The sequence below is a fragment of the Labrus mixtus genome, chromosome 2, assembly GCF_963584025.1.
Source record: "Labrus mixtus chromosome 2, fLabMix1.1, whole genome shotgun sequence".
Classification (NCBI taxonomy): Eukaryota; Metazoa; Chordata; class Actinopteri; order Labriformes; family Labridae; genus Labrus; species Labrus mixtus.
In genome coordinates, this window is record NC_083613.1 from 7,729,733 (window position 1) to 7,754,381 (window position 24,649).

The 24,649-nt window shown below is 38.6% G+C and overlaps 1 protein-coding gene across 2 annotated transcripts; it reads left to right on the forward strand.

Moving 5' to 3' along the window:
* Positions 1 to 1,179: 1,179 nt before the first annotated feature.
* On the forward strand, positions 1,180 to 24,215 carry LOC132983147 (stress-induced-phosphoprotein 1-like). 2 transcript variants are annotated; one of them, XR_009674795.1, is made up of 16 exons: positions 1,180 to 1,396; positions 13,678 to 13,760; positions 14,637 to 14,720; positions 15,459 to 15,518; positions 16,331 to 16,507; positions 18,263 to 18,391; positions 18,578 to 18,623; positions 19,266 to 19,356; positions 19,488 to 19,629; positions 19,782 to 19,886; positions 20,241 to 20,328; positions 20,915 to 20,948; positions 21,333 to 21,407; positions 21,958 to 22,071; positions 22,216 to 22,337; positions 23,358 to 23,498. XR_009674795.1 is itself a non-coding variant. In XM_061049382.1 (16 exons), exons 1-16 carry the CDS (start codon positions 1,351 to 1,353, stop codon positions 23,491 to 23,493), a joined length of 1,521 nt encoding a protein of 506 aa, XP_060905365.1. In that variant the 5' UTR covers positions 1,182 to 1,350; the 3' UTR covers positions 23,494 to 24,215. The 2 variants fall into 2 exon arrangements, 1 of the variants encoding a protein (XP_060905365.1); XM_061049382.1 differs by having other exon boundaries at positions 1,182 to 1,396; positions 21,958 to 22,060; positions 23,358 to 24,215.
* The last annotated feature ends 434 nt before the right edge of the window (positions 24,216 to 24,649 follow it).

The window sequence follows — 24,649 nt, forward strand, 5'->3', positions numbered from 1 at the left end:
ATGAACACATATCTATACAGAGAGGACTTCAACCAGACCTACAGCATGCACACATATCTATACAGTGTGGACTTCTAGCACAAAATGCATTCATGCTCTTAAACAAAAGGCAAGAGCTTAAAACTATTAATGACAACAGGAGGTGGAAAATAAACATTTTAATCGACTAGGGTGAAAGCTAAGTAAATTCACAGAGATGTTGATGTGGATTCCCTTGTTGTTGATATGTTTGATGTTGACACTGACTTGCTTACATAATGATCATTTTATTGACAAACAAGTTACAGCATCTCCAGGCTCGCCATGGTTCGACCTGGGAGAGACACAGCCAAAAGTGATCTCTCCCGAACATACATTGAGAATGCTATTTATACACAATGTTACAGAGCACATGAGGACATCTGTTTCTTCTTGGGTATCTCTCTGGACTCAGGACAACCCCTCTTACTACAACTGCAGGGGTTTCTGTCTTAGATATATGTATGTCATAAACTCAAAGGACAACACAGGTCACAGATACAATCTCTTGTCCAGATGTCCCTTGGCAACTCTCTGGACACAGGGGTCCATTTGTTCACATTCCACTGTGGGGGATCCTTCTGTTTTGTCCCTGGGCTCCGGAGGGCTTTGTTGTTGTTTTTTACATCACGGTTTACATCACATTTATAAACGTGATATTAATTCGTACACTCATTGTCACTCACTTCTAATAAGTCACCTGCCTTCCTCCTCCTCCACAATGAGCAGGTAAAGAGCTGGTAACGAGCAGCTGTGTTGTGACGCGCCGGATCAAGCAGGAGGCAAGAAAATAGAGCCTTATTAAATTTGTGAAGTAGCCTAGTTGTGCTTTCATGGCTTCTTTTGTATCATTATTAAACAATAGCATGAAAATGATATTAGATATATAATATTTAGTGACATTTAACCGCATTTTTCCTTCTATTTCTTCTTCTTATCTTCAACTTTTCCGATGGCGCCCCTAGCATTTGTCTATACTGCCTCTGCCCCGGGCCGGCCCTGATCACATAAATCTATGAAGGAAACATTAGTGCATAAGAAGTCTTACTTTGATAGATGCAGCCGGAAGAAGTCTGCCCATTCTCCCTATCATTGTTTTATTGTTGTAAAGTGGTTACCGGATGCAGTGTGTGTTATTGATGTTGATTTGACGGTGGTGTTGGCTGGACGTGTGGAGGAGGACCAACGGGCTCAACCCTCCTGTGAACCGGGTATCCGAAACGACGAGGTGGCAGCAGCAGCGCTGAATGAAGATTAAACACGTCTTGTCCTTTGTGACAGTTCAACATTTTATTCAGAGTTTGGGTCGATAATGTTGGACGTTGAAACCCGATGAAGTTCACCAGAGATATCTGTCGGCTGCTGGGTTTAGGAGCCGGTGAGTAAACCTGCCAGTCAGCCGAACAACTTTAAGTCGGTCAGTAAGATAAAAAAAAAAGGGCCAGTCAGGTTCATATCTAGTTAAGCTGTGATTCTTAATTTTAGGTTGAGAGAGCACTGACAACTCCATTGAATTTTAGCCTTTACATGATTTTATACAAATGTATAAAAACGTAAATTAGTAAAATAGCTTACAGTGTCGGTCATTCATAGCCTATTGACAGTGCTCTATTGTATGAATGTGAAAGTATGGGCCTTGCTAACTCTTTTTCTCGGATGTTTGCAACATCATTTTGTCTTCAGCACCCATTCTTTTTTTTCTGAATAGATTCACACCTTTTTCAACAGCATTTATTTTTATCTAAAGAGGTTATAAAGTAGGCTAATGGTTATAATCAATGTAATTGTGTTTTATAGGCCGAGTTAGAAACCTTTAAGTGCAGCCTATGCAGAGTAGTATGTCTATAAGTAGAAGTTATTTTAGACTAAATGTTACAGAGCTACTTTTAGCTTGAGCTCTGACTCTGAAAAGCAAAAAGGCAGCTGTTGGGTTCTCACTGTATGTGTTGAATGTAGGCTACATTTAACATAATATACCGTTTATCAATGGTAACATTTGTTTCCTATAGGGATTCATCTATTGCTGTTAATGAGGCTTTTGTGTGTTAAGGGGAATCACAAAAACAGCAGTTTTCAACTTGTAAAGAGCTGTTTATTTCATCATAATGTGACCAGTTAATTCATACTTGATGCAACACATGAAGAAAGTTCTTGAATAGTAAATGAATTAGCTGAAGGCTATCGAAGCCAGGAAATGGATATAACGTTTCTTAAAAATTCACAGTATTTTCAAGCCCTCAAAGTTACACAACCATGTTGTGTTGTCTGGTGTCTGGTGGCTGCTTGCCAGCTGTAAAACTGGGACTCTCCCAGCATATGACATAAACCTTGCATTATGCCAAACTGCCTTCTTTTGCAATGCCTAACCTTAACCTATACCCAACATAGGGATCTTTACACTTCAAAACTTTCTATTAGTAAACTGTTACTCCAACTATAGCGGGTATTGTTACAGTTACTAGATTCTGATTTAAAAAAACAACTGTTGCAATTAAAATGCAGGCTGCAGGTTTCAGCGCGCTTCAGTGAACTCCTTTCATAACTTCAGCCTTCCAGGCACAACTTTTGTCAAATGTAATCAAAGGCTTATCTTTTAAATAGCAAATAAAAACTCTGAAACGCACACAAGTCTCTGTGCATGCTTAAAATGCAACACCTTGCATTATTACTGTTGTTTATGTGCCAGTACATACAAAAAACAAATTCTATCAGAGCTCACCTGGCAACCGGTCGTACAGCCAGATGAAAATATTTGACTGGCAAATTAGTTGTAGACTAACCTCTAAAGAATGTGCAGAACAGGTTAGCCTACATTTGCTTTGAGGCTTTTATATGGTCAGCCTTGATTAAAAATAGCTTGGATATTCATGGTATGAAAGCTGAATTAAAGCTTCATTGATGTCCCAGGTAAAAAAAAAAAAAAAGCACATGTAAATACACGATAACATAAACTGAGTTATAATATAAATTCAAATGCTTCAACATGCTGATCATGTTGCCCTGTCCCATAAAGCACAAAGAAACAAGCATTATGTCTCTAACAATGCTCGCTTGTTTTAGATCCTCATTTTGCAAAAAACTGTGAGAGTCTGACTTTCTGCTGGGTTCTGACCACATTTAAAGCCAGTTGATAGACAAGTGTAAATCATGGAAAATCTTACATTTGGATTCAAATGACTCGAAGATTTGGTCAGCGGCTTTGCTGTAATCAGGGAAACCTGTTTTAATCGAAGTGAATACTTGGACAAGAGAGATTTCTTTTCATAAAGATTTTCCATTCAACTGTCTGTCCCTGAAATAATGACTTGAATTAAGAAATATGTTTCCCTATCAGTGTCACATTGTCTGCTCCTTAAAATCCACGATCCAAATCATCTACCCAAAAGACCCTGAGTGTACCAAATCTCTTCACTTTGCCTGTTTTTGTTGTGATATTTATACACTGAGAAATGCAGGAGCAACAGCATGCAGGCTGTAAACCTCACAAAAATCTGAAGCAGGAGCAGAATGATCCGCAGAGAGTTTCCTCCTCGGCAAAACAATCAAATCAGACATGATGGTTTAAAACACTAAATAAGTAGTTTTAAGATACTTGAAATTAGTTTCAGAGGGGCTGCATGCTGAGCTGATGCTACCTTGTTTAGATTCTCAGCTATAGTTGAAAGATTTACAGTAATCTCAGTCTGAGGTTTTTATAGTCATATTATATTCAGTCGACTCCTCCTCTCCCAAACGAATCAACAAGCTGATTAACAACAAACAACAAATAAAGCAGTCTTGGATAAAAAAAAGAAGGTATTTCTGCAACCCCTTTCTATAAAGCTTTGTGGTCTGCAAGCTGAGAAACATCACATTTGTTGAACTCACAAGATTTCTATACTTCATTCAATTGAATATGATGGTTAAACCCCATTTAAACACGGGTCTGAGAAGGCTCATATGATCAAACAAATAATACTCCTGTCTGAAGGTTTTTCTTACAAGCTCTTTCTGCCTCTTACTGGACTGTCACCCAAATAAGCTCTTAGGTAAAAAAAAAAAAAAGGAACTGTAAGATGCATTTCCCCTTTCTCCACTTGCATTAGGTTTCATGATGCATGTGGTCATTTTGAGACTTGGTTTGTGAAGTCTGCATACATCCTGCCATGCTGTTGCTCAAGCCTCAGTGTGTGTAAAGAATTGTATCTCAAAAACAAAAGTGTGCTGATGTACAGTGGCCCGACAAACATGCAAATAAGACATTCCTCAAAAGGGACAGGCCTTCTATGACGTCCTGTGATCTCATTTCACCTGATTTGATCTTGGGTGTGTCTGTGTATGTGTCTGCGTGTGTTTTTGATGTGTGTGATTTGTTTGGTGAATCAGTAAAAGAAGGAGCAGATGGAAAAAGCGTTCACCACAGTCATTAGCCTTTCCTTTCCCGTGGCTTGACACCATTTAGCAGAAGAGAGAGGCAACCACACCCTGAGTGTACATTTTTGTACTTTGCATTGAAGCTCCCTAGCTGAGTTTTTAGCTGGTTATTAGACAGACTGAAATAAATATACAATTCCTCTATATGACCTCAAAAAGAAAACAAGATTGATATTATCTGATCTTATCTTGCATGTACCAACTGCTGCTGGGTAGGTGTCAACCGAAGTGAGTCACTGTACGCACGCCATACAGGAGCAGCCTTCGTTGACATTCTCCACGGAAAAGTTTTACACTGAGTGACAGGACTGACTGTTAAAAGAAAGAAGGATGAGATATTTTATCCGAAAATACCACTTACACGTGTACAGGACAAAATCAGCAAAAAGATGAGACTTACTACTTTGACCACAGGGGGCGCCAAAATTGACTAAACTAGAATGTTCCTCAGGAGTCTTAATAAAAGTAGAAACACTAAGTAGTTGTAATTTTTTTATATAAATTCTTCCACATCAGAACGAGGCAGGGGTCAGTCTATATTTCTATTATTATTTTTGTATATATTTCAGGATGTCATTCTTGGTTAGGTCTTATTTAGTTAATTTCTGTAGTCATTTTTAGTAATTGTTATGACTTGATTAATAAGCGCTGTAATCTTTTATTTATTTAAAGTCAGTTTGAATTGTTTGACGCTCTTTCCCTTGATGAGAGTCAGTTTCTCATATTCACATGTGGAAACTTGTCAGTGCAGCCACCGGCTGGTCAGTGGGTGCAATTTGGGTTTAAAGTTGCTCACAGCTCAAGGCCAACTCAGTGCAGCCAGCCCATTGGGAAATGTTTAATTTTTTTAGCTCTGGTTTAGATTTTTAAAGATTAAGTCAGTGATTACCCTGTATCTTAACTGGACTTATTTTCATTTTAAATATATGAGTTTGTGATTTTTTTCCCTAAGAAAACCTGGTTAGAAATTTATGTTGGCTATCATACTTTGGTATTTTAATGACTTTAAGCAAATCATTTCAATACAAGTTAAAATATTTATTGATAACGGTTTAGGATGACGATGGAGACTGTTAAACCACAAAATTGATCTAGGTGGCTGTAGATTAACATTTAGAGGGAACCCTGCAAGATTCATTTTTTTTAATAACCTTAAAATGACGGTTTTGTAAGAAGCATCTGATATCTGACGTCCTCTCTTGTTGTGTTGCTGCTGTTTGTTTTATGTCAACATTCAGTCGTTATCTCTCCAGCTGTTCAGGGGGCTTAATACCAAGAAGTCTTTGATTATGAAACAGTCACAGGAAGTGGTCAGTTATGTAGTTCACAGCTTTATACCTAGAAATAGAAAACAGAAAACCGTCTGAAAGACGTGCAGGCTGACGCAGGAGCCTCCATGCCAACACTACAAAACCTCACGGCTTCAATGTCAGCGTGTTGATAAGCAGCTTGTTTATAGATCTCCAAATTCCTCTGTCCTTCAAGTTCACCTCTCCGCTGCCTCACCAATCAACGGGACTGATAAGACAACAAAGGCCACCAAAAGTTTGCCTCATTAGTCCAGCCCTACACCTCCCTTCTCCGAGATATCTCCAAGTAACCAATCTCTATTAACTGATTCAGCCCATGATTTAAACACAAGATATTTTAGCCGTGATGTAAAATGGCCCAATACTTTTAACTTCTTTTACTTATGCCCTGCTGATAAGTTACATAAATAACATCGCCATGTTCAAAAGACCCAGTTTATGTGAGCTCCAAGTATTTACAACACTGATACTACCTACCCTATCACATGACCCCACAGCCCTGATTTGAAACTTAATGGGTAGTGAAAGCCAGCACATCTCCAAGGTTATTAAGTGGGCATCTTAACTGTTGTTTTGTCAAGTTTAGCCTAATAATAAGGCTCAACAGTTAGCGTGGGCGTCCCAGAATTCCCCCTCTTAGTTAGCATTTACAGCTCAACATACCTACATACACAATATAGTATTTCTTTGTGCTATTGTTTCCTTAACCGTGTTGGTGTTTCACACTTACAGATTTTTTAAATCTTAACAGCTGTTGAAACATGAGACTCCAAACAGTGAGAAATAGTGATAATGCAACAGTTTTGTTCCTGTTCCTGTTGCTCCTCAGTTGAACTTCTCATGTTGACCTGCTTTCGTTAACATCTAAAGGCGACTACTGCTAGGTACTGTGCAAACGAAGAATGTGCGTCTTTTAGATGTTGCCTTGAGCACCAGCTTGAAACCAAAACAAACTGCTGTTTGTTCACATCTCCACCATACTTAAGCCTCCGCTCTCCTCCAGAAACATACCTCAAACTTCCCTCCCCTAGCGTTCTCATAAAGGAGTCAAGTGCAAGTGGTCGACAAAATTGTCCATGGCTTGAGCTGCAACTGCCTTTGGCCTGCATTGTTGTGTTAGCAGGCTAATGCTAGCACACTTTAGTTAGCCCATAGCTTCACATTGCATATAAATTTACACGCAATGACTGTGATCTAAAAATGCTTACTTGACGTTTAAATAAGTAGTGAGTATGTTATTCTTTTTTTCTCTAGTCTTTGACAAAAACAGTTTGTTACCCGGTCCATGAAAACACGATGGAAACACGTGACTCACACTTCTTACTCATAGACAGTCATGACTAAGAGAGATTTTTACACAGGATATACTTGATGTGTAAAATGTCGCTCAGTCTTCCATTTTAAAGTGAAATTATTCTTGTTGAATTTCTCTTTGCAAAGCTCCAGGGCAGCAGCTCAGAGAGAAACAGAAACTGTAGCATTGTGGATAACTACAGCCTGACTCAGCATGTACAAAGAGCATGCACACAGAAACAGAAACACTCCCAGAGCCTCATCAGCTAGAGCTAACATTTCTAAAATTGTGGTGACTGATGATCTTCTTTGAGCTGAATTATTAAGCTGGTAAACAATCAGTAAATTAAATCAAAACTAACACCAAGAACAAATTGCATGCTGTAAAAAATATTCTATAGGAGTGTTTAAAAAACATTTCACAACTTTAAAGAGAGAATCAGGATCTATCATGTTGAGTTGATGTGACAATGAGGCGTTAGTCCAAACTTTTTTGCCAAAAACAACAATAGTGTTGGAACCATATGCAGCTGTAGGCGTGCTGACAATCCCTCCTGTGCCACATGCCCCTGAATTAATATCCATCAAGTCATGCATTTAATGAGCCTCATTATACTTTCTGCAAATCCACACCTACTCAGGCTGTTTCCTACACACACTGAAGCTGCAGTTATTAAGCTACAGTAAAAAAGAATAACACCTTCCACACAGTATCAAAGTTCAAAATGTGACAACCCTGCAATGTAGTTGATGTGAGCTTTAGATGCTAGGTCTCATTTGGCCTCATCAAAACATAATTATTTTATTGAACTAAAAATTATTCTGTATCTGTTTGAGGCTTCTCCACATCCATGTAGCATTTGAACATTTTTAAAAGTTGTGATCATCTCATTTTTACAAGAACTGAGACCCTGATGTTGGGAACAAGGTGTACTGTATGCATGTTGCTTTGAGTGTCTGTTTACAGAAGGGGAGGAAACAAGTCCAGCTTATTTGGCAGCCCAACATTTCACCAGGCGATGGCTTTAGTATCAAACACTCACAAGTTGTGTTCCACAGAGTTCACCATACCAAGCTTTTTTCTGCATCGTATTTTAAAGATTCAAAGTTTGAGATTAAACTTTCATTTGTGCTGCATGCAGAAGCTTTCTTGAGTTTTGCTTTTCATTTGTCTTTGTTGTTTAACAGTTTCCATGGTGTTAAATCTTCTATGTAAATATTAGGAACCTAAGCTGCAGTTTGTCATCACTGGAGAAGATATTGTATCCCAGTCTGACGTACTGACACTAAACACATTTTAGTTACAGACTATAAGATTATCTAAAGACTGTATCTGGCAAGATCACTATTTACAAGACTACAAGTATTTTCCTGTGAAAATTTACTAGGAGAAAAACAAAAAATTGCAGCTTTAGGTCATGGCCATGGCAAGGGCTTTGGTTAACACTCTGTGATTATGATGGTAATCTTAGCTGGGTTAGCATGAGCAAGCATGCTGCTAGCGAGCCGTGTCAATCCTCCTTTTAACTTCAACATACAGTACTTCAATGACAATGACAGCTATGACGGAGAACCACCAGACAAGTGTGTTGGGGCATCGGAGGAACTTTTAGCAGTTCCTAAATGTTGTGCATGCAATAAAAGCTAGCTGTTATAGCTATTTCACCTGTTTGAAACACTGAAGAGTAAATGTAAGTTTAAGATAACCTGCAGTTAATAACACCTAAGCAAGTAGCCAGGTTGTGAAACTCTACTGCCAATGTTTGAAACTTTTGGCCCCCAAGAGACTGTCAATCCATCAGGCAGGTGTATGGCTATGTGATAAATATTACCAGGGTAAGAAATTCGAAATAAGAAAGTTTTTTTCCCCACACACAAACTTTAACTGCGCCTTCTACCCTGGTACTTTTCAAGACTGTGCACTTGGTACTGACACCTTCCTTTTTTTTTTTTATGCAGATGTTGCAGCTGTTCATGAACAACATTATTTGGTAACTTTTTTATGTTGGCCTTCATTGTTTTGATAAACCACACAATAGTGATGAGAATAACGAGAATGCTAAGAATAATAGTAATACTTTTATTTGTATAGCTTTTTTAAAAATACAGGTAACAATTGCTTCACAGCAGACAATAAACACAAACAACCAATAAAAGTAAACACACACTTTAATAGATTTAAAGTTAAAAAAATACAATTAAAAGTGTTTTTTTTTTTTTTAAAAGAGTCCCTTGAGTAAAAAAATACAACTGACTGACTCTAAGTCTGATCTCCTCTGGCAGGCTGTTTCAAAGTTTAGGGGCTCTGATTACAAAAGCCCTTTCCCCTTAAGATTTTAGCCTGGAAACTTTGAACAGCCAGCAGAGCTCTACCAGAGGATCTCAGATTGCGTCCTGGCTCAAAGGGGGACAAAAGCCCCAAAAATATAGGACGCAGTGCCAGCCCATGTTGTGCACTAAAAGTGATTAAAATAATGTTAAAATGAATCCTAAAATAAACAGGCAGCAAGTGTCGTGATGCTAAAATTAGGGTGAGCACATGAATTGATTGTTTATAGCAGGGCTGCTGAATTTGGCACAGTATGAAGGCAGTAGATTATCCTTTGACTGAAACAGGTGTTTTTCAAGTTGCAGTAGTTGAGGCAGGCGGATATAAAAGATCTTGGACCGACGTGAAAAATTTGGCATTTGATATATTTCTGAGCTGATAAAAACAGAACTGGACAACCTTCTTCACCTGGGGCTCAAAACACAAGTCCTGGTCAAAAAATAACAGCTAGGTTTCACATACAATACAATACATTATTGTCCCCCAGGGGGAAATTTGTCATCACCACTTACACAATCGGTACATACGCAGTTTATCTCTGTTCACAGCTGTCAGCATGATGAAGGAACAGTTCGAGCAGTTGACCAAATTTGTAAATTCAACTAGCTTTGGAATGACTTGATTTATTTTGCTTGGGGACAGATGACAGTATCTTCCGATTTTGTTTCGTTCTCATTTGAATGAGAGTAGCTATATTTGTCTGCTCCCTAGGTTTGAAGCATGACGTTGTGAGTCATCAGAATAACAAATACAAATGGATGTTACATTCACAGAGGGTGTTTCCTAGTGGGAACATGTAAATGGAAAACAGAATTGGACCCAGAACTGCGTACTGGGGGGGGGCTGGGCTGATGTGTGCAGACTGAGTATACAGCTGATCGCTTAGCCCCACGGAAAAATGTGGGAATTACGCCAGAAATATAAACAGACTTTAAAGTGTCCTTTAAAGCTTTACGAAGGAGATTAAAATCTGCTTTGTGCGTTCAGATTCCCGACAGGAAGTGTCTGTGTCCCGACATGCAGTACAGTTTTTGAGTGCGGGAGGGACAGGAGTAAATGCAGCAGTTTGTCCAAGATGACTGTGGCACCACGGAAACAGTGAGTGATTGTGTTAATGAAGCAGATGACAAATCACAGGATCATCTTTCAGCTTCAGTGTTTTAACGTCCCGATCCAGAGCAGTGGCGAGAGGGTTCATCACCCCTATATCCAGCCACAGCTCAGGAGAGTGGCAAATCACTTCAGCTGCAGGATCCTCAGAGCCGAGCCAAGCCCAGTGCTGGAATAAATCGAGGACAACCAGGGGAGAGAGGCTGGGGAGGCCTTGACCAGGTCCGAGTAAGCAAGGCTGGAAGACTGCATAAAGGGAATGTGCTTTGCTTGTGCTGCAGCTATGGCGAGAAAGCTATCAACCAGCTGATCTTTTTTTCTGAGGTCTGACTTTAGCCAGCGGAGATCCTCCTTTAACTGTAAGTAATGAAGATTGCAGCCCACACCTGGCCATTAGACACGATTTCCAAAAATCACTTACAATCCTGATGCTCTTCTCGGTATCGGGTAGTGTTGGTGACTGTGGTGGCGGCCATATGTGTCGAACAAACTCCATTTATTCCTGATCAAAACATCTGGTGACAGAAATCTGTAGACTATTTTAAATACGTGTGTACAATGACAAGGATCTTAAAGTTTTTTAAAGTAGCAAAATGTCCATCTGACCTATAGTGTTTAAAATGGGTACTGCAGTCCAAATTCAAAACATTGGAGAGAGCTATCTCCCCCTGCCCCCCCCTCCTCCCTAAGGTCCACGGGCAAGCAGGATGCCATGTCGCAGACAGGGGAGCTTCAGTGTTGAGTTGAGTAATTTAATTTATTATTCTGTGGTATAAATATAATGAATTAAATGGAGTAGCTGTGGCATCAATTGAAAAAATATTCTTCAAGGGCCTGGCATTTTCTGAGAGCCCACCTGTGTCACGGCCCACCTGTGTCCCTACTTAGAGCTCAACACAACAAAGTAAAATCCTCATTATTTCCATGGCAATAATTAGAAATACTGGGAAATGAGATCTTATCAGTTCCTGGGAATTCTCTCTGAAATCAGCTCTTTTTTCTTGTGAAAAATGCCTGAGGGAGCTTGATTTTCTGTGTGTGAGACATACGTCATCTTGAATGCACAAGCGTGTAGGAATATTCAAGCTTCAATCCTCCAAACATTTTAGGTGAAGTACACAACCTCTTTAAATTACAGACTGAATAGCAGCCAATTCTTCTGCTTTGTAATAGTCGAAAAAGCATAAATGAAGTGTAAAAAGATCTCTGCAAGATAAAAATGCAGGTATTGAACTACCTTTAAAATGAAGAGTGTGTGGGCAGAAGGTTGTTGTGTTACATCCCTCTCTTTACCTTTAGTGTTCATTTCAGTGTAGCCATAAGAGTGAGACAGATTAAACCCCTATCACGTTTCTTCTGATCTTCAAGCTGTAATTAACTACCTTTATCATCCAGATCCACATAGGGGTGAGCGTGTCAATATTTGTGACACTTGTATACTATTTGATACCATGGATGCTTAACGATTCAATTTCCTATATTTAAATGATCAATAGTACTGAGAAGCACCAAAGCTTGCACTATAGTGTGCAGGAGTTTGTCTGTTATTAAAAAAACATTTTTTAGACAACATAAGGGTGCCTAAGACAGTTATGAATCCTGTTTAATTTTGACTAGAATCGTATCAAAGTCTAAACCCTACGTAGGGCAACCTTCATCTTTTGGTGGTTTTACTCGGTGTCATGTACGACTTTAATGTTGGGATGAGGAATGTGTTTTAAGTTTACAATCCATGAAGTATCATTTGTCTTAATGTGAAGGTTCAAAATAAGCATGCTATTTCCTCCACATCCTCCCTAGATCTCCCGAGTACTCCTCCTTCTACTGCCTCTGGTCTGGCTATGAGTCAGGCGGTGTTGTGGCTCGTAATGCCAGACAGATTCAGTTTCTGCTCCTTCCAAATGTTTCTGAAGGGGCGCTCTATTTCTGGAGAGAGTTGAGGGAAGAATGTTGGCATGAGACCGTACAGTACATATTTTTTTCTGTCAATCATCCAGAACATGCAAGTTGTTTCTTGACATCAAGGGCAAAAATCTATGCAAGAACAATCCCTGTAATGAATATTTTTACATTTGTTGCACACAATGTAGCACCACCTCATGGTTTATAAAAATAATGTTGCCTTTGTCCAAACTATAACTGAAAGGAGACCAAATAATGACATGACACTCAAACATTTATTGATTGATTTGGCTCTACTATGCCTTCAAGCAGTGACAAAAAGACACATTATTCCTGTTGAAACAATACAAGCCCCTGGAGTTCATTTTTGCCTTTTTTTTGTTTACTTTTTTGGAGTTCTGATAACTTGAATTGTTTAATAAGATTAAAAAAAAACATTTTCTAGCTAGTGTTATGGGTGAGTTTTCTGCATCAAGCAGGGTTTTAGTTGTTAGACTTAATTCACAACATAACAACATGTGCGTTTCAGCAGATGGTCTCTCAAACTTCAACTGGTGAGGAGCACTTGTACCAAGGTGGATTTCTTGCCAGGTTCGGCTCTAGGCACTCAGATGCTAAACCCCACCTCAAACTCCACTTCACTTTGTCTTAGATCCAATGGCAGTTTTACGTCCCGACGGTGTTCCTGCACATCATGCACATGTAAACAAAAGGGGCTTCAATACCTGCCATTTTGGCCTGGAAGTGCTCTTTACATTATTTTGAATCTAGTATTTATTTCTGGCTTGGTGACCTGTTAGTCTGGTATGAGGGGAGGAGGGTTCCAGTCTTTCATACACACACGTCAGACTCTGGCTGTGTCAACATGCTCCTAAAAACTTTCCTCCATTCATATGAGCTGGACTAAGTATGCAAATACAAGAGACTTTTATTTGAATATTTGAAGTCAATAAATACATTCTTTGTATATTGCTGTGCAGCTAAACCGCTGATAGTGATGTAAACCTAAGGGAACACATCAGACCAAATAAAGTGTAGTTTCCCACTGAGCTGCCACTCACGTAAATAGTTTTGCATTGTAAATGTGTGACAGGTGTTGGAAGTCAAACGAGGACTCACAGATGCACCACATTCCCCTCTTCTAAACACAAACAATGCCTTTAAAGAGATGCACTTTTATCTACTGAAAAAGAAACAGAAATACTAAACTAATGTAGGAAATATGTGTACCTTCTATATAGCACGTGTATACATGTTTTATATATATGTGTGTAATAAGTGTGTGTATCTATGTGTGTCTAGATAGGTCAGGTGAAGAGGAGATGGAGGTTCAGAACGGAGCCCTGGACTCGACGGAAAGGAGAAAAGACCCCGCCACAACACAGGTAACATGAACTACTTTTCAATACACACTAAGGATCACTTTCAGAAACACTGTATTGATCATTCATGTAAAACAATTAGGGCTGTTTCTGGTAAACTTCATACACTTAATTGAATAGTTTGATACTGTAAATTAAAGCTCATTCATCTAATATTTATTGACATATTTGACTGAAACCAATGTTAAAGTACCATAAAGTATATAATCACCAGTAGCTACAAGAAAGTGATTCAGTAGGTTATTTTTTATTTTTTTTCTACCATCAATACAAAGTTCATTTATTCCCCCAAAAAGAAATCTTTGTCTCAAAGTCTTTCTCCCCTCTCTTAGCTTTATACATGTATAAATGTCACTCTATGCTAAGGTTATTAAATGTTTCGGTACTGCAGAAACTTTCGATACGGCATGTTCTCAATCAATACAGTCTCTTACTTTTTTATTCATCAACAGCAACAAAAAATTACCAAACAAATAAAAAAAAGTTCTTCATCTCCCCCTGTCAATTTTTTTCATAATGAGTGAGGTCTTTTACCTGAACTTTTGTAAAGCGCCTCGAGATAACACTTGTTATGAATTTGCGCTAAACAAATAATTATTGATTGATTGAACCCAAAGAGAGAGAGCACTGATTGCATCATTTGGTAACCGGAGTATTTGAGCAATTTAGTCAGTGTGCAAGAATCTAACGGAATTTTTGTGTGAATAAAAAAAAAAAAAATTCTAGGACCTGTATTTTTGTTGCCCTGGCATTGAAACAGGTATCCATGTGACTTTTATTTGAACTATAATTGTATAAAATAATCTGGTATAGTGACAAGCTGAGTAAAAATAACAGGAATATTTCAATACCTTGAATATTGTGTGTGTATGTTTTCAGCAGGTGATGCTGAACAGTGATGATGGTTTAGATGATGAAGAGAGAACGAGGAGGAGAGCAGAGAGGAGGAGAGCTAAAAGGAAAGTGAGTGAAAATAAAATAGAGACTGACCTGTTTTTACTCTTCAAATTTCATAAACTACAACTGCCTACTAAAATAATACTTTTATACAGGCTGTTGATGTGTTTTTTTTCCTGTAAGTCGTATGTGTTAAAAAACCACCACTCACAGCTTTGGACATAAAAATACATTGCTTACCGCATCTATTTATAATCCTTTAATGTAACAGTACTTCTTGTAGTTTAGGACATTTCTCATTTGTGCTTAACTAAACAAGGAAGTCACTGAGAGTCTGTAACTAAGTTTAAAAGAAAAAAGGATCAAATGCCAATAGTACTTAAACCTAGCTTTCACTGAGTATATAACATTAGAATCATCACTAAATACAGAACAAACCACAACTTTTCAACATTTTAGTAAAATAACAAAAAAACCAATATGTGAATATGAAATATGTCATCAGTATTGCAACTCATGTCTTTTTTGATTCCTCTACTAACTGAAATGAATGTGTCACTTGTATTTCACACATCCCAACGCCCCTTTTTCACTCGTGTCACCACTCCCTCCCCGTCCTCGGTTTTCTCACAGCTGGTACATTATTTACGTCCTTCCCTGTTTCTTCTCATCCCAACACACCCTCTTTGTAACTTTTCCCACACGTTTTATCACTTTTTACGACACGCTTGACCGCACATATGTTTTACACCTGTTTCCAAACATGTCACTGTAACCATGCCTTGCCTTTTTTTTGTCTTCCAGAGGCAGAAAGAACGCAAGAAACTGGAGAGAGAGGAGAGGATGGAGGACGCTTCAGAGCAGGTGATAACAGCCGAAAGAGAATTTGTATGATGCCGTTTGTTCTTAACATCATCTTTATGTCCAAATAGAAGCTTTAATGCATATATGTGTTGACAGACCTGGCTGTTAATTATCTATATGCAGTCGTAAAAACTCAACGGTTATGTTTTGAATTATTTTTGAGATTTAAGCTTTTTTTCCGTTTTGAAAACACTTATATTTTGATTGATTTTTCTGTTATGATTTCAATAATAACTCTCAATAATTTAGCCTTTCAAAACAGATCAAGTGATAACATAAATAAATAAAAAAATAAAGAATATAAATGAATAGAGACAGAGGAAAAACAGACATCACATAAAATAAAGTCAATAAAAGTGAATTCATTTGAAAGATGTCATTTTGACATTTCATCTGGCTGTTTTTTAAAAGCTTCAGGGCTCTCATGGTAAAATCACATGAACCTTTAGATGTATGCCTCGACTTATATCCCGACCAGAAGGATCCTAATGGATGAAGAGTGGCTCCATACCGCGTTCAATTTCTGCTGCAAATGTTGCTTAGGGGCCAGAACCAAATAGACCATAATGGGATCATCACCATCTTAAAATCTTTTCCAAATCCAACATGGAACCAACAGAAAGAAGCTAAGATTATGGTGATGTGATGTCATTTACCAGTGACAAGCCAAGCTTCTGCAATCTGAAGTTATTAGCAGTGATGATTTTTGGTTTAATGGGAAGTTACATGTTACATCATAGCACTGCAAATCCAGAAAGAAAAAACAATTTCTTCCTTTCAATTAAAGAAAAATCTACAATTATGTTTAACAGGAGGAGGACGCAGCTGGAGCGGTTTCAGAGAGTGACAGCGAGGAGGAATTAAAAGATGAAGAGGAAAAATGGACCACCGTTCATCCAAAGAACAGATTCAGCCCTGAAACAGCTGCTGGCCTCATAACAACAGAGAACAAGAGCAACCACCAGCTGCCCCAAAAGACCTCGGAGGAGGTGGGTTTAAAGAGCGGTCGATATCATGGAGAAATCTCTTCTTCATTTGAAATGAAATGAATAATTAAGAGAGTACCTAGTGGGCGAGTGGCATCGAAGCATCAGAGTGATTTTCTTAAACAGTCGAGTGTCCTGTTAAGTCTTTGCTGAGTGAAAGCCTAAAACCTTCTCATCTCACTCACTGACGAGTAGGATACATCCTCCTAATTGGACGTAAATACTATAACATTTGTTTAGCTAAAATTGAAGACTGAATAGGGTACAGCTATCATTAAACAAATAGGTCTCAAGAGAGTCAGGTGATATCTGCTGCTCACATGTATAAGAATAGTAGGCCAAGATTTTAAAATATTTCAATGTTAATCAAGAAAATAAGGCTTTCTTAAATGTCAGTTTAATTTGGTTTTAGAAAAAGAACAATTTATCAAGGAAACCGTTCTCAGGAATAAGATGCAAAATTATTTTTTAAGAAACTTTTTGGTCAAGACTCCATGAACCTAGTAATCCAAGCCTGGAGGAAAGTCCTGTCCCCCTCTTGTCTATCCACTTGTGCCAGGTTGGTGTATCGGAGGTGAATATGGTGCTTGGACCGGCTTATACAGTAGTTTTGTTGCTTTTTTTAGTTTAACCTGTCGAGAGAAGAAAAGAGTACAATTAAAATTTTTGTCTGAGGTTTTTAAGTGTTCACACAAATGCATAAGCCATAAAGGGATCATTCATTATTCATACATTATCATTCTGAGCAGCTGTGTCAGATCTCCTCACTTCATACAACTAACCAAAACATTTCCCAAGAGTTCACACTGCTGAGTGTTTTTTATTTTTTTTAGAAATGAACGTACCCTAACCCTTTCACATGATGTCAGTCCTTGTTGCAAGAAGCCTATCTTAAATGATTAGTGTGATTCAAGACTTCAAGACTCAAAAGCAAGAAGCATAGATCGATGGTTGATGCGGTCTGGTTGTTAAAGAGATTATTTGTGTCTAAACAAAAGTTCACAAAACATAACAGCAAACTCCTCAGGCAGAAATGCAGTGTCATGATGTACGCAGAAAATAGCCTCCAAATCAATAGACCGTGGCTTTGATTGAAGACGTTTAGATAGTGTAGAGAGTGTCGTGGCCCGGCTCTTTAGTCCTGACAAAAACCAGGGAAACATGGTTGAACTAAATGGTGTGAAAGTTTATTAAACGATACCAATAAAAATACAAATTTACAATGAAAGTGAGGTGTGTTTGTCAGTCACTCAGTGAATCAGAGGGTCAGCTGTTGGGTTAGCGTGTGATGTGTGCGGCATTTGGTGTAAAACTAAACTAACAGAAGCAAAGCATGGTGCAACGAGGAGCTGTGTGGTGGTGATGATGAGAGGCTCAGAGTGAACTGTGAACTGCTGGATTTGAGGTAGCCAACACCTGAGTGAATGGCTAGGTCTGCCCAAATGTGGTGGAGTACAGCGGACCAGGGACCTGCAGAGAAACTAAAACACACAGACATAATGGCAGAGCACAACAGCGGGCCCTGCTGGCGGGAGGGCCGTCACAAGAGGAAAAGGGCAACTGTTCTTTATTTGGCTATAATTGATACACTTATGCTGATGGATGATACAAGATATTGAACTGGACCTTTTAAAACAACATGTTTTGATTTAATAAACATGAAAATGTATTTTGTCAGAGCAGATGTTGCTTGTTTTTGTAATGACTACTTCTGCATTTTCTAGTTTATTGTATGCTTTGTGTATGTGTGTGTTTCAGGAGCCAGAGTGGGATGTCAGCAGTGCTTTTGTGGCCAAAGCTGCCAGCCACATCAAAGTGAAATCTCTGAAGAACCGAGTGGCTCAGTTCTCCAGAGAGAACGGGGAGAACGAAGTCTGGAGCAGCCAGGTACATGCAGCATACAGTTGACCCATCCATCATCCAGTTTGTAGCCATTTAATCCAACCTTCTCACCTCTGCTCTCTCTCCCTGTCACGTGATTCTCCTGGATATTTGATTGATTTGTCTGATGACTGATGTGAAAAACCAGCAGTGCATGGAGAATAGTTACAAAACTGTTTGTTGTGATTGCAGGTGGAAACAACAGAAGAAATGAAGAGGAAGGGGGAGTCCCTCACAGGTGACTCCTTCATTTGCATTCCTTTAAAAATATGCATCCTGTTGAACACCTTTTAGTGCTCTCGATACAAGTTATGATTTTAAGTAAATTCAGTTCTTTGGATTTGATTTTTTTGTGCGCAAATGTCATTATTTTCCCCTTGTTTTTTTCATCCTTATTTCATCCTATAATCCTTAATACTAACTCTTCATAAAAACACCAGCTTGATATTTTTTTCTTGTGTTGGGAAAGGTCCACCTTAAATAATATTTAGGAAATGGGAGACAACTTTTTTTTATGTTAGCTTCACAAAAACATCTTGAGGTATTTTCTACTGACATTAGAGCAAATTGTTAATAATGGTCTATGCCTTTTCTCATTTATGATTCAGGCATTTTTATATAAAGCACTTTGACATTCGTATTCTTATGCTTCTAAAAAGTGCTATTTAAATAAGTTTGTGTGTGTGTGTGTGTGTGTGTGTGTGTGTGTGTGTGTGTGTGTGTGTGTGTGTGTGTGTGTGTGTGTGTGTGTGTGTGTGTGTGTGTGTGTGTGTGTGTGTGTGTGTGTGTGTGTGTGTGTGTGTGTGTGTGTGTGTGTGTGTGTGTGTGTGTGTGTGTGTGTGTGTGTGTGTGTGTGTGTGTGTGTGTGTGTGTTCTTTAGTTCAGGGCATTCAGGTGTTTGAGCTGGGCCAGTACAGCCAGGCAGTGCACATGTTTACAGAAGCCATCTACTGTGACCCTAAAGACCACAGGTGAGCTGTGAGTTGAAGTCTGACACCAACTAAACCAACTAAACTGTCTTCTACTCTATTGTACCATTATATTCTCTTTAGTTTATTAAGGTTCAAACTCACTCCATGTCTTCATGTTGTCTGTCTCTCAGGATTTATGGAAATCGGTCGTACTGTTATTGGTGTTTGGAACAGTACTCCTCTGCACTGACAGATGCCCAGAGGTCCATTCAGCTGGCTCCTGATTGGCCGAAGGGACATTTCCGCAAGGGTTGTGCTCTGATGGGGTTAAAGGTAAGCACCTGTATAGTTGTAAGATTGCAGGAAAATGAAATAATTCTACTTAAATCATTTAGCACATATTTAATTATATTATATTGTTATTAGAATGTGTGGCTGTTTTACATTTCCAGCTCTTTGGTTATTTGTGTGTGTATCATTTTTAGAGGTACAGTAAGGCAGAGGAGGCCATGGCTCAGGTGCTGAAGTTGGATCAACATTGTAAAGAAGCATCCAGTAAACTCTTGACCTGCAGGGTACTGCAGCTCATGGTGAGACTGGGAAGCTTTCCGTCATCATACGCAGCCGTCAAAGAGCCACAATCAGGATGTATCATTATTGCAGGCTTGCTTCTTTGTGTGGTTTGTTATTTGTGCAGATAGATTATCAATAGAAGTTATAGATCAAACCAAATACACATGAGCATGTAGTTAGTTTCTATTAAAAAGCTGAGCTGGACTGTGGTCTGTAGGTGTAAGAGATTATTTGTAGTTTTAACAACTTGTATCAGGTTGTTGTATTTGTTTGTTTAAAACATTTTTTGTAAAAGACAGTAGAAAAGATGAAACTTCAATGTACTTATCTTTGTAGTATTTTCAATTGTATTTTTATTTTGTACATAATAGGAGCTGGGTTTTTCAGAACAACAGAGTGAACTGCTGCTGGAGAAGTTCACCACTGTTCAAGCTGTCATCAACTCACCTCAGTCCAAAGGTAGGTGCTAGTTGTAGTTCCACTTCTGTCCACAGCAGGGCAGTATTGCATTGAGCTGCAGTTATTGGAATTCTTTGGTAGCAATACGTATGTGTAAAGAAACATCTTTAAATACAAATCATCATACTGTAGACCACTCACTGAAATAAAGACGTTATTAAGGGAAAGAGCAATTTGTAGCTTGCACAGTGAAATAGAATCTTTATGTTGGATATAACAACAAAATAAACATAATAACATTTAGCGATTTGTCTGTAAATGTAGTTCTATTGTATTAGTAATAGACACTCATGTACCACCCCCAGTTAATGTGCTTTTAGTGAAAGTGTGTTAGACAATTTCACGACCCATAACAAAGGCACATTGGGAATCAGCTGATTCTAAACCAACTCTATTTAAATGATGCCACAGTGTAAAGACATTAGTAAAAATACTAAGTGTACAGCAGACAACTGTTCTAAATTTAATTTCATATTGTACATGGTCCCTTTAAACATAAATCATATAATTATCTTTTAAATAACTTTTTACTGATTTTTTTTTTTAAACTTCATGACATGACATCACCTTCTGTCCTCTCTTGCAGCACAGAAGCAAACGTCTCAGCAGGACCAGAGTGGGTAGGTTGTATGGCAAAAACGAATATACATAAACACACAAATTATTTCATACTTTTTAATAAGTCTCTTACATTGTCCTCTCCTTACATTGTATCCAACTGTTACTATTTTTATTCTCATTCCTTCAGAATTAAGTTTTACTGCTGACTACATTGACTGGTGTTTGCAAACACAATAGACATAAAAGTATAATAAAGAAGTAAAAGAACTGTGAAGGAACTTAAATAGAAATAGATAAAACATATAATGAGCAACATCAAATAAAATAAGATACAAAAACATGAAATGTACATAAGATGAGTAGCTATGCAGTTGGGCAGGTATGTGCATGAGTAAGGTTTATCCTTAAACCTGAGCTCTTCCTTTTTTTTTTTTAATCTTTAGGAGCTGCCGATCTCTGTGGGTGGGGAACATCACTTTGGAAGTCACAGAAAAACACCTCTCGGAGCTCTTCAAAATGTAAACACTTTTTGTTTGAGGACAAATTAGAACCACAAAGATCATTTTTGATAGTGCTGTGAACTATGGTTAGTTAGGGTGCTGAGCAGTCAGTTATAGCCCATCCACTTATTTTACTATTGATACACAGAAACCCCTGTAAGACTTAAAACAGGTATTCATCAGTAGAAGTACTTGTAGTAGATTAGTTAAATCCTGTAGCTTTTGAAGAAGTATGTAGGTGAATCATTGTCAGTTTTGTAAAGAGAGGCAGGGCAGCTGTGGCTCAGTTGGTAGAGTCATTGCCCTTCAACCAAAAGGTCAAGGGTTCAATACCCAGCTGAGCAACATGTCCTTGGGCAAGACACCAAACCCTGCATTGCTCCCACTGTGTTGTACTTACTCTCTGATGTGCATCACTTTGGATAAAAGCATCTGCTAAGTGAATTGTAACTTTAGTGTTAGCAGAAGTAATAAAAAGTGCTTATTCAGCATACTGTTATTTTGCCTGTGAATCGTTCACAAAGTGCTTTGCTCTAGATTTAGAAGCTGTGTGTTACCATGGTTGCAGGTTTGGTGAGATAGAGAGCATCAGAGTCCTTCATGAACGTTTTTGTGCCTTTGTCAACTTCAAGAATGCCAACATGGCCGCCAAAGCCATGGAGCAGCTGCAGGTTAGTGACAGGTATTCTCAGAATATTCTCAGATCGTCTCAGATGTCATTTTCAGTGACTGAGTATGCGAATGTGCAATTTGAATGTTACAACTAGAAGCTGTCCTCCTGCTCTTTCCTTTAATTTGATCATCTGTGCTGCTTCTTCCTGGCCAGGGGGCAGAGCTCGGGAGCTGTAAGCTTGTGATGAGATACCCTGACCGTTGGAGCCAACGGACCCTGCCCTCAATACAAAGGACCGACACTGGAGATACACAGCAGAGCTCAGTGGTTGCATGGTACTGAACAACTTTCTTATGTCATGCATATCTGTGTTATGGTGGAGTGCTCTCCTTTACTTTTTCATACAGTTATATCCCCACTCTGCAGATACAAACCTCTGATTCAGCTTTTACAAAGGAAGACCTCTTATCACATGCTGTTTGTATTTATTGAGGGTTAAGGGACAATCTTGGACAAACTTTTAAAACGTTGGGGTGACAGGGTTTTGCTTTATGATGGTTATTGATCATACTCCTCAGACAGATATGGCTTTATAATTAAACCATCATTTTATGCTAAATCCAGAAATGCTGGTTTTCTCTTTCTGTACATTTCCGTGATCAAATTCTCCTCACATTCAGAACATGTGGTGATGCTGTTGACTTTTTTTCTGAGAGTAAGGCTCGGCTACAGTATTTTAAAAACTTCCATCTACATAATTCAGTGATTTGGTCACTCACCTACTGGTTTCTGCACTACATTTTGTAAGACTACAGTTTGCCATTTTGGCTTTCCCAGATTGCTGCCTGTATCCAAAACTGACAGGTACACATGGTAGCTGCTTGTAAATCACAGGCAGCAACATCTGAAAGCTTCCTGAATTGTCTTCCTGTTTTACTCTAAAAGGAGCCACAATTCACAAAAATAACATCATATTGTTTTAAAGTAGACTTACATTTAACAACTGAGACCATTAAGTTGTTAGTTGATTTATGACTTCAGTAAACATTTCCCCTGAGAAGTAGGATCTTTTTGGATCACCTGCTTCCATTAACGTCACCTCTTTTTGGAGTGTAGTCACCCTCTGCTGGCCATTAGGAAGAATCATGTTTTAGGCACATGGACATGCAGTATGTTTCACCTTTGAAAACTAGAGGTAATGTACACTTATTAAATGCAGTCAATGTTACTAATGGAAAATAATCTTGTGTGTGTCTGTCTCAATGCGGAATCCTATTTTTGTCCCGCATCTACTGTTTCTATCTCCTGTTTGGAACAGGATTCATTATCCTCTTCTCCCGTTTCCATCCCTACAGGTCTAAAGGATGCGCACCAATAGATGGAGATGAGTGCTTCTACTGGAGGACCACAGGCTGTTTTTATGGCGACAAGTGCCGCTTCAAACACATACCAGAGCATCAAGGTCGAGACAAGAAACAGTGGCAACCCTAAATGTGTCCCCCTGCACTCCTAATTTTAGCACCAAGGGACAACAAAGACGGATTTATGAAGAAAAACAGAAACAGGAAAAAAGGGGAAGTGAGCTGAGTGAAGATCTGTCTGAGAACACTGACAAATGAATGTTTGTGCGAGAATAAAAGGATACGGCCTCCGGAGTAAAGAAAAGGGCTCAATGAAGAAAGTAATGCGATACCTTACAAGTTCCACTGTAACGGTGGCTTAAATTCTACAATTCTACAATTCACTTAGCAGGCGCTTTTATCCAAAGTGACGTACATCAGAGAGTAAGTACAACACAAGCAAGGATCTAGAAAAAAGGGAACAATGTCAGTAAGAGCAAACGATCAGCTTTGAGTCTAATTGGACACAGAGGTGCTGACAGGAAGTGACCAGAGACAAAGCACAACATTGACGGTAGTTCTTGTTGTGCTTTTCCTAAATGGAATTCAATATATTGAAAGCGTCACAAATGAACTCCTTGTTTCTGCATGGAGCTGACTGGAGTCTGTCATCAAATGGATTTACTTGGAACTGTGTGTTGAACTAAAACTGAAACACTTTACACAACCTGCAACAACATGTTGTCTCAACACCTCTGGTGAATGGCCTTAAAGTCCAGAATTATTTTCTTATCATATGAAGAGATGCAACATTAAAGAGTGTATTGTATTTTTCACAAAACACTGAATCAATAAAACCTGTCTGAACCAATAGTAGTGTCTTCACAACCACCAATTATTCCAGATTTGAAACTATCATATCAGGGTCAATTTTTGGGGGGAGCCACTTCATCAAGATCTTGTGGTCATATTAAGTAATTGTGTGATAGTGACATTATGCATCACATACCAGCTGTACCAGGTAGTATCTGTATATCTACCCAACTAATTAATTCAAGTACATTTTCTATTAGATCAGTATGTATCTAATAGTAGTCTTTGAGGAGGACAACATAACTGACTCAGTGCGGGTTTGATCTTTTTAATATTTTCTTCAATTCATAACAGTGAATTCACAGGCCCGACCAACGCCCTCCAACAGCTGCCATAGTCCAGCTCCAGCCTGGCAACATAGACACATGACACAGTGAAGATATGGTATGAAAAATTAACAAGTATTTCTATTTATACTTTCTTGACACTGCTTC